Genomic DNA, 11,108 nt, shown 5'->3' on the forward strand with positions numbered 1-11,108 from the left:
CCAGATGAAATTTCATATCCCAATTTTCATATCCCATATACTGAACATCTGCTTATGCACTGTGACCCTTTGGAGGGCCACACACCCTGTAACATCTAAGTTTTTTGCCTCTCCCCACCCCCTCCAAGAATCGCTTTTTGCTCTGGTGGCAGATGCTGCTATCCAAACTGGTCTTCTTAAGGTTCACCTTTCGTTTCCGTGATAAGTCTTTTCTGATTGTCTTCCTATCTTCTGACCATTTCTTCTCAAGATTCCTTTGTAGGCCTTTCTTCTTCTACCTGTCCTGTAAGCATTGGCATTCCACAATGAACGCCACAAACAGTATTTGTTTTGTTTTCCATATTATCCTATAGATGCTTCTCAGGTGATTTTACCAATTTTTTTGGTTTTAATTACCACCTATCGTGCTGTTGATTCCCAGATCTGTATGTTCGGCGGAGACAGTTCTGAGTTCCAGCTTCTTGCTAGCCCAAGTACGGTTCACAGACTGGCAGCATTTAGTATCATCGGGGAGTTTGTCAGAAATGCAGGTGCTTAGGTTTCACCCCAGGCCTCCTGAACCAGATCTGCATTTTATCAAGATGCCCAGGTATTTCATATGCATATTACAGGCTCGAAAGCCCTGGCCTGAACCCCATTATCAGTTCTCTAGCAGACATGTTGAATTAGATGTTCCATAAGCACATCAGTTCTTATCCCTTACTCTTCTTGGTTAATGGTAACCCAATTGACTCAGTCATCTACACAAGAAATCTAGATCATTCCTTCCTTATCTTTGGTTACCATTCCTATCTATTCTAGCTACTAAACGGCTCTTGAATTTATTCTCTCTTCTATGCTCCTCACCACTGTTTTCACCTCCTTTTGGGTAGATTATTACAGTAAAGTCCTAATCGATTTCTCTATCGACATCCTCCCCCCACTCCCCATCAGTTTATCTGCTGACTTGCTAGAATCATATCCCTAAAATGCAAATCTGATCATGTTACTTCCTCCTGGCCTAAACTTCCTTCAGTGATTTCTCACTCTCCAAAGCCAGGGTTCTTAACCAGGAATCCATCCATTCACACGTGGGCTTTAAGAGAGTCTTATACTTTCTAAAGTTACAAGGAAATATCTGCATATGTACACTTTTCTAGGGACAGTATACATGTAGCTTTCATCAGATTTTCAGAGGGTCCGTGACCAAAACAGGTCAGAACCACTGATCTGAAGGATCAAGTTCAAACTCTCTAGTTTGGCATACAAGGATCCTTTATACCTCCCCCTCCCCTTTACTTCCAGTCAGTTACCTACAGGAGTTCCAGCTTTAATTACAGACTTGGAAGTTCCCTCAGCTTTCATGCCCCTCTGCCCCTGGACATGCTGTCTCTGGAATAACCCCCAAGTTATCTACATGGCCAGCACATGGTACAGCCTGGATCTGCACTGGAGTCTTACTTCAAAGTTCACAGTCATTCCACTCTACAGTGACTTGACATTTTCCACTGTGGCCTAGGACACACAAATACATACACATACACTAGAACAGGTTTCGTGAAATCCACCTTGATTTCAAAAGATGCTGGCTGCAGCCCACTGAATTGATATGACGTTCTATTAATGAGCTGCAACTCTCAGTTTGAAAAACACTGCACTAGACCTTTGCTGATACAGGAAGTTCTTATTACCGAGAATTTATTATCTTAGTCCCAGAAGCATCAAGGTTTTGAGGTTTCCTAGGGATACCAAAGCTGTCAACAGCATGAAAGCACTTGCTAATGAATCAACCACGTCTATCAGCCCCCATTCAAACAACCTACTCCTCTAAACCCTAGCACCTATCCCTACCCATCTGTTCAATTACTTTGTCTTTTATGGATTGTCAGATACATCAGTGAGCAATTCACTGAAAATCTATCACAAAGTGAAATTACAAATCTCAAAAAAGGATGCAAGATACCATGAAGGCAACACAAAAAACTGGCAAGGATCTGTAGACCAGTTTAGAACTGAAGAAGAGAAATATAAATAAGGGTAAGGATAATGATTTTAAAAATGGTTCGAGAGAGAGAGAGTGATCTGAATGCCAAATGATTAAGGAGAAGCCCTCAGAAAAAACTGAAAAAGCCCTTGAACATTTTGGCAGAATCAACCCTCTTAATGATCATGCCGCAAAAATCTCACAGAGAGTAAAAGGTACCATCTTGACACATCGTGCAATTTTGTTAGAAAAATTAAGCCCAAACAAAAACAATCAGTCCTTGATACGTTCTTTGTCTGAAGAATTATGTAGCATTCAATTTTATTAAAAGAGACCAAATCAACGTATTTTCATAGTGCTTTAGTTATTCAAGTTAGTATGCTAACCAAGTCCTGCCCTCTCTGTCATTTACTCGAAACTTTTAGTCCCTTTTTTAAATGGATTCACTTGGTGGTCTTCTGCCTGCTACCAACTGCCCTCAAATAATAAGAACCTCCGGTACGATCCTTTGCTTCCTCATTGCCTGACACACAGCAGGAGCTTAATAAACGTCTGTTCAATGACTAACTGCAGTAATGGCCCTCTCCTCCCTATCTAGTCGCAGTTCCCTCTGATCTAATCAGCACATGGCCGCCTTCTCTCAAATGCTTCAGTAAATCCCCACTGGTCCCAGAAAAAAAGTCCAACTCCTCAGCACGGCTGACAAAACCTTTATAATCTGGTCTTGCTCTATTTGCTCTCACATTCTGGCCACATTTAACTACTTGTAATTCTCCAAATGTCCCATACTTTCCACTGCCATGCTTATTATCCCCTCCACTTGGAATTCTCTAGCCCCACCGATGGGAAGGGAGACTCCTTCTCCTTCTGTACACTCCACTACCTTGCACATAATTGCAGCACACACTGACCATACTGTGTCTGTCTTGTAACTGCTCCCCACCTTGTTCCAAGCAGTTTTTACCATAAAAAGTTCTACTGATAAAACTAATATGCATAAGAGAAAGCACGGGAAAAATATAGGAAACAGCAGAAAGATCCATGTGTATGTGTGTGTATTCTTATATATCTCTCACGGTATCATCATCTTCACAAAGTCACTGGTGTCATTTTGTTGTATTTCCTTCTAAGAGTTTTTCATAAGCATCTATTCTTTACACGACTGATCAGAGCGAATGTGCAATGTTGTAGCTACCTGCCCTTTAAAAACAAAGCCAACATTATACAATGTGCATTTTGTTTTGTTATACAGTTATCCTAACTACGGCTGGTTAATGGTTACATAATAGCCCATCGAGTGGCTATGTTACCGTATACTACCTAAACATTCTGAACATTCTGCTGCTTTTGAATCTTTAGGTCTCCCTCCTTCCCCCCCTTTTTTGGCTATTATATTAAGAGAGAAATTACCATCCTTGCACACACCGTTTTCCAATATTTTCAATTGGTTTATTTCCTTAGAATAGATTACCGAGAGTAATAGATATATGAGTTAAGAATCTTTCTTCTTTCAGCTCAAATTTGGGAAGGAGAAAAATACACGCAGGTGTATATTATGTTTCAATCTCCCTTCCTGTAATTTATTGATGCTAAATATTTATTCATGTTTATTTAGTATTTGTTTCCTCTTTTGCGAATTGTTCATGCCTTTTGCCCACTTACCTAAATTTCAGTGTTTTAAAAAATCAATTAAAATAAAGATTATAGGGGCGCCTGGGTGGCACAGTGGTTAAGCGTCTGCGTTCGGCTCAGGGCGTGATCCCGGTGTTGTGGGATCGAGCCCCACATCAGGCTCCTCTGCTATGAGCCTGCTTCTTCCTCTCCCACTCCCCCTGCTTGTGTTCCCTCTCTCGCTGGCTGTCTCTATCTCTGTCGAATAAATAAATAAAATCTTAAAAAAAAATAAAGATTATATTTTATTATTTTTTTGGGGGGGAGGTAGAAGGGGGGAGAGAAAGAGAGAGAGAGAGAGAGAGAAAGGGGAGAGGGAGAGGGAGAATCCCAAGCAGGGTCCACGCTCAGCACAGAGCCCAATGCAGGGCTGGATCCCACAATCCTGAGATCTTGACCTGAGCTGAAATCAAACGTCCAAAGCTTAACTGACTGGGCAACCCAGGCGCCCCTAGAATAAAGATGTTTAACCCTTTGTAGTATTTGCTGTAACTATTTTTTTTTTGCCTCTTTTTATTTTGGTAATATTTAAGCTGCAAAAGTAATAAGATCTCATTACAAAAATTTTGCAAGCTAGAGAAACACACTTGAAAAAAATCATCAATAATTCTTCCACCGTAATATAGCCACCATTATCATTCCCACTGCTTTTTTTTTATATGTGTGTGTTCTACAAAGTGGTAATTGTGATGTGCATACAATTTTGAAATCTGCCTTTTTATTAACACAAGTCTTTTTCTGAAATGCCCTATAGCCTTCGTAATCATTATTTAAAATAATAGCATAACATTCTATGGAGCAGATTGACCATTTCCTTATTACTACATATTCATGTCATTTCCATTTTTTTGTTTCATAAAGAACACTGATAAGCACTTCCATGCAAATAGTTTTTCCATATTTTGCATTGTCTTCTCAGGAAACATTCTAAGTAGTAGGATTAAAGGGCATTGATCCTATTCCTAAAGTAGACAAAGGGCATTAATACACCTTAGCTACCAAGTTACTTTCTTAAGGGGTTGAAACAAACCGCACTATTACTAGCCAACTGAGTACCACGTTTTTCAATTTTGGCTTAAAAAGGGGCTACCTAGTTGTTTAAAATTGCATTTCTTCAATCACTAGCAATGAACATTGCCCCATGTTTTCCAGTGGTACTTAAACACCTTTATAAATTGTCTCTGCACATTCTTTGCCCATACTTCTTCTTATACATCATACCATACGAGGGCCTTAGAAAATACAAACCTATCACACTTTGTCATATTTATGTCAAATATGCCTTTTTAGTCTGTATTTAATTTTGTGTTTTAAATGGCCGTAAAACTTTTAAAAGTGATTTTGGTTTTAAAATTTTATGCAGCTAAATTTGTTGAGCTTTTCCTTTGGGAGATTTTTTCCTATTACTTCCTAAGCTTAGAAAAAGTATTCTCCTTGAGAAGCTTGATAAATATCCATTCATTCTAGTTTTTTTTTTAATTTGCTTTTTTTACATTGAACTCTTCAATCTAGCTGCCACTTATTTTAGTTTATTACAGGAGATGAGGGTATAAATGCTACCAGCTGTCACAACATCATTTACTGAATAATCCTTTCTACTCCCATACACTTGCAAAGCATCTTTTATAATAGACTGAATCCTTATATATAACAGTCTCTTTGGGGAGTGTAGTATAATATCATCTGTCTCATCTTATACCAACGGTACCAATGTTTTCATTATTCTAGTTTTGTATGTTTAATATCTAATAGCATTAGTCACTCATCATTCTTCTTTTGAAGAATTTTCTTTGAAGATCACTGTTCTTTAGTTTCCAAATGCAATTATTTGCTGTCTTACCTCTACGATATGAATTTTGCGAAGGCTGGATTGGTTTGGTTTCTTAGAATAGACTGCTAAGAACAATATTACCAGGTCATACAGGTATGAATGTTTTCCCCACTCTTTTGACACTTGTTTCCAAAGTTTTCAAAAAGACTGTACCAATTTCACTGTAATCATGCCAGCACGAGGATATTTTAAAGATTTTTTTTTTCAAAATTGGTAGGGGAGAAAGATACCATGCTTCAATTTTTATCTCTGCTTATTAGTGATGACAAACATATGCTTACAGTGGGTGTTTAATCAGTGCATGTTGAATGACTAAATGGCATGTATGAATCCATACACATATTTAGGGATGGAAACTCTTAAACAAATATTGTGCTTATGATAGAGAATGCTGGCTAGATGTCAGTTTGGGGGCTAAATACCTGTAGTCTACCTGCAGAGATGTTCTAGAGGTGCCAAAAACCCCCTAGAATTTGGACCTGAATTGGGGCAATCCCTAGAGACTCTCTGTAATTTGTATCCACCACAGTGTCTGCTTCCAGGTAGGATCAGCTGAGAGCTGTCTGAAACAGTTAAGACAACACCTACCTACAAGCAGCCCAAAAGCAGCCATGATTGGCTCTAGATAGAGCATGCTTCATTTCAAAGCAAAACAGTGAGAAGAAGTGCCGGTACCTGGGTATTCCACTGGACACTGACCCAGGCCCTGGCAGGCCTTAAGCAGGGAATTTAAATACATAAGATCTTCCAGTGCCACATGCAGAAAGCAGATCTGATTAACAGGATCAGGCATTTTCCATGAAACCACATTACTTCTCTTTCTCAATTCACTAAGCACAAGATGCAATAGAGGTCCTTGGTTCAGAGAGGCTTGTCCCCCCTCCCCCCCTTCTGTAGTTTAAAAAGGAGAGAGGTTCTTTTTTTTTTTTTTTTTTGGTCCTAGGGATCACTGTCTTTATTTTGAAATTTTTTAATAGAGCAAAAGCTAGCAAAAGGTAGGTGGTTTCTCTTTGTTTCTAAGACCATGTGAAAGTCATTATGAAACACTGGCTCTTTCTGCTCCATCATCTCAGTGGTAGGTTCTAGTAGTAAACTTTCTCAAGGACTTCCTTGGTCACGAAATCTGTCGATCTGATGTAAAGAATTCCATGTTCTCATCTTAACCTGCATATGCTGAAACTCTGCTCAAGGTTTTAGTCTGAAAAATAAAGTGCCATTTTCTCTGGACTCAAGAGCACCAAACAGGATCAAGGTCATGGCCAAGAGTATGAACAACTGGTGTGTGAAAGATGCATCGCCAGTTCCTACCACCGCTGCTTCATTTCACTCACACAGCACATAGAGCAAATCAGACTTTTAAAAATTCGTCTCCTCCAGTATGTATTAAGTACTACCCACATAGCAAGCAAGCATATCAAGCAAGATGACAAATGCTGTCCCAGCATCCTTGTCACACACAGGGTAGAGCTGTTTGAAATGTCAACATGAAACTCCAAAAGGACTTCTCTAGCTCCAAGTAGCACCTGAGAACAGCCGTTTCACAAGCCCTTTCTCCTTACAGTGACACTTAACTCTCTCAGTCAGTTACCACTTGCCTCAGAGATGGCGGCGAAAGCTTCCTTCTTGATTCTTCGGCCTTTTGTTTTAAATCTATTCTCATCAATTTCCCACCTATTTGGAAACCTGTTTGCCACTTCTTTCAAGAACTAGCTCTAAAACGCACCTCTTCCAAGACTTCCATGATTAATTTCTGCATAGCGCTAAAATCTCCTCAGCTCATACGTATATTCAATTGCTACCAAAACTGATGTTGCTCCCTAATTATTCTAGTTCTGTGAGTGTCTCTAGAGCATAAGCCCCTGAAGACAGGGGAATTTCCAAAAAGCTGGAAAGGGAATGTAGAGATTGTCTAGTTATATCCTTCGCCCTGCCCATTTTCCTGATGAAGAGACCGAGGCCTAGAGAGGTTAATCTTTCCAAGTCAGTCAGCCAAGTCTGCAGAAAAACTAGGCATGGAACCCAGGTATCCTGACTTTCAATAGAGTGCTTTCCATGATATTGTGTCACCTTCTTCTATTTCACTTGTATCTCTTCAGAAAGCCTGGGAAAGTGCTGTATTCATACCCAAATCTCTCAGTGAAAGCCAAAACAATAAGTATAAGACTTCACATAACTGACAAACTGACTCAAGGAAAGAGGCAGAAAGCAGAGAGGTCATTTTCTTACTTCTTTGCATGATGCCACCCTCCGGACCAGTTAATTGCTACTTTGCACACTCCGTCAATCAGGCACTGGGCAGCTGTGATCGTGGCCCCTCCTACAGCTGCTGCGTAGTCAAATATCCCTTCCGTGGCTGGGCAGTCATAACCTTAGGGGCAAACATCAGAAGAGCCTGTTACAAGATGAACTGGAGAAGGAAGAGGTGTGATACTGTGATTTATATAATAAGAAATACTCCTACGTGATCTTCATCCCCAGGTCTGACACAGAGCTCCTAAAACTGTTGGAATTTCCCAAGCAAGGAGAGCAGGAAAGGTATCTTTGTTGTGTTAATGAGGTGGCTTGTGTATCACACTGAAGGATGGGTGGGGGGGTGAGCAGTGGGGCAAACCACTGGAAGGTTGGAACTACCAGTCCTACCCCCTGACCTCCTCCTGTGAGGGGAAGGGGCTGGAGATTGAATTCAATCACCCATTGGCCAATGATTTAATCAGTCATGCCTATGTAATGATGCCTCCATAAAAACCCAAAAGGCCGGTTGGGAGAGCTTCTGGTTTGGGGTTTGGTGAACGCCTGGAGATGTGGGGAGAGGGGGCATGCCTGGAGAGTGCGTGGGAGCGCCACACCCTCTGGTCATACCTTGCCCTGTGCCTCTCTTCCATCTGGCAGTTCGGAGTTACATCCTTTTATAGGTGTACTGGTCATCTAGTAAGTAAATGAGCTCTGTGAGTTCTGTGCCCCGCTCTAGCAAATTAAACCCAAAAGAGGATGCTTGTGGGCACTTCTGATTTATAGCCAGTCAGTCAGAAGCACAAGTAACAACCTGGGCTCGTGATTGGCACGTGAAGTGCACAGCAGTCTTGTGGGACTGTGCCCTTAACATGCGGGATCTGATGCTATCACCAGGTAGACAGTGTCAGAATTGAGTTGAACTGTGGGACACCCAGCTGGTGTCCTGAGCATTGCTGGGTGGTGTGGGAGGAAAGCCCCACCTCCACACATTGGAACTGCGTCTAGAACCCTACTGGGAGGAATAGTTTGAGGTGTGACAACAACATACTGTGCTAACATCAGCCTCCAAATGAGAGATAAATATCTCCGATGTTGGGGAAAGAATTTTTTGAGTGTTGGAACCAGAGAGGCTAAACCTTCAGGATTAGCTAGTCACATCCTACAGACAGACAGACCGAGTCCTGAGAGGTGATATGTCTTATCTATGGCCACACAGAGCCAGGCCTGAGACCCACGTCCCTTGACTCACCCATCTCTCAGACCAGGGTTCTACCAAATCATGTTGTTTCTCTAGACTATCCTATTGGCCACCTACAGTTTTTTTAAAAAATTCAGCTGTTCAACATGAAGCAGAGTTGAAAATGTAGCTGGAACATAAACATGTATTCAAGGTAAAATATAAGGTCATGTGACAGTGAAATCCGCATACATACAGCCAGACCCGATCTGGGCACTACTATTAGGGCCTCGGCAGCTACAAGATGTCCCCCCTCTGATCCATCATCCAGTTTTGCTCAGTTCATATGGTTTGCTTGGTAAGTGAGATATGCGTATCTAAACTAAGTGATTAAGACTGTGGTTAGTACATTAGTTCTTAATAAACAAATATGAAAGACCATCATGCAAGTTATAAAATGGGTGGTTACAATCTACAGACGGAGGTCGTCTACCTCCCCTCATTGCCCGGTACCAACTTTACCTAGCCCATATTCTACGGAGTCTGGGTGATCGTCATCTCCTTCTTGGCTGACCTTCTGGAGATGCTGCAGATATGCATCAGTGTGGAAGGTGGCCATCTCCTCCATGGACGCTACTTTGGGCTTAACTATCCTAATAATAACAGAGAACAAAGAGAGGTGAGTGAGTCAGACCCAGAGAATGCCGGAAACTAGAAGCAGGAGCCAGCCGGCTGAGCAGAAAATACGACTCCTAGCTTCCAGTTCCAGTGGGCTGAACTAATGCACACGTTCCACTCCTCTACACTCTCTAGTCTTCACTTCCTCACATCTATATAAGGATTCCATTAGGAAGGGGTGAGAGGGCAGATCTTCCCCTTGAGTTTATAGGTAGGTAAAAAAAAACGAGTAATTATATTTAAGTTAAATAATCAGATACTGGACAAACTTCACTCTGTGAGTTACAACTTGCATGACGAACTAGCAGGCAGAGATATTTTCATCTGAATTAGTTCCTAATTGGTACATATAATCCTTTCAGCTCTATTTTTACTTTATTATTTTTTTTTACTTATTTTTTTAGAGAGGAAGGGAGAGAGGGGGGACGGGCAGAGCGAGAGGGAAAGAGAGACTCTTAAGCAGGCTCCACACCCCACACCCAGTGCAGAGCCCGATGTGGGGCTTGATCTCACCACCCTGAGATTATGACCTGAGCCAAAATCAAGACTTAACTCTATATATTAACTTTAGTAGGCAACTGTATTGTCATGAATTTTGAATTTGGAGTCAGAGAACTGGGCACTATGTATTTATCTATATTTAACAGCTCTATAACCTCCGGTAAGTTGACTGCTCTGTATAGTTCAGTTCCCTCATCTGTAAAGTAGGGAGATCTAGTGGGACACGTGTGAAGATTAAATGATAACATATGAAAATGCTTTGTGGATAACCATCATTATTATTAACACTAAAGGATAAAAAATGGCAACTCAAAACATGAAAGTTTCTCTATTTGGTCCCTCACACCTACCTCTGAGAGGGAAAGGAGAAGGAGGAAACTGGTTGGAACTGGGCTTCACTCAGAAGCTCTCGATCAACTCCTCACAACAAGTGACAAATAGAAGTGACAGAGAGGGGCACCTGGGTGGTGGCTGAGCATCCAACTCTTGGTTTCGGCTTAGGTCATGATCTCAGGGTCGTGACATGGACCTGTGTCAGGCTCCATGCTCAGTGCAGAGTCTGCTTGAGAGTCTCCCCTTCTTCCTCTGTCCCTCCCTCTGCTCAAGCACACACTCTCTAAATAAATAAATAAATCTTTTTTTTTTTTTTTAAAGAAGCGACTGAGAGAATACGGGGTGATGTTAAGCTAACAGCAGGACTTACCACGTCTAACCTCTAGCTGCCTACTCCCCCTTTTCTCTCCCTGACTCTGCTGCTGCCACTCACAGGGTAGTCTACGGACCAGCAGGAGCAGCAGCTAAGAGCTCGTCAGACATACAGAACTTCAGCCCCACCTCAGATCTACTAAATCGGAATTTAACAAGGTGATTCATGCATACATTCAAGCTGGAAGAGCAATGACCTAGGCCACAGGGAGGCAGTAGTGGTTTTTTACGTTAGCTGAATGGGAACTCAGCCATGAGTTTTTCATGCATTAGTATGACTATATAGGCTACTACTATCACCAAGCAGGCCAGAAAAATCCTGTAGCTCAGCCTCAAAAAAAAAAAAAAAA

At 41.4% G+C, this 11,108-nt stretch overlaps 1 protein-coding gene across 4 annotated transcripts in view; it reads right to left on the reverse strand.

The window, feature by feature from the left end:
* Nucleotides 1–11,108, reverse strand: part of HDAC8 (histone deacetylase 8) — a 219,738-nt gene that overhangs the window by 206,323 nt on the left and 2,307 nt on the right. For all 4 annotated transcript variants that reach the window (XR_005835018.1, XM_040631015.1, XM_008709722.2 and 1 more), the window contains exons 3-4: nt 9,397–9,527; nt 7,692–7,833 (exon numbers count right to left, since the gene is read on the reverse strand). Coding sequence is in view for 3 of the 4 variants with exons in the window: in XM_040631015.1 (XP_040486949.1) it covers nt 7,692–7,833; nt 9,397–9,527 (273 nt within the window). In the remaining variant the exon portion in view is untranslated. The remainder of the gene's footprint in view (nt 1–7,691; nt 7,834–9,396; nt 9,528–11,108) is intronic.

The sequence above is a fragment of the Ursus maritimus genome, assembly GCF_017311325.1.
Source record: "Ursus maritimus isolate PB19 chromosome X unlocalized genomic scaffold, ASM1731132v1 scaffold_X1, whole genome shotgun sequence".
In the NCBI taxonomy this organism is placed as follows: domain Eukaryota; kingdom Metazoa; phylum Chordata; class Mammalia; order Carnivora; family Ursidae; genus Ursus; species Ursus maritimus.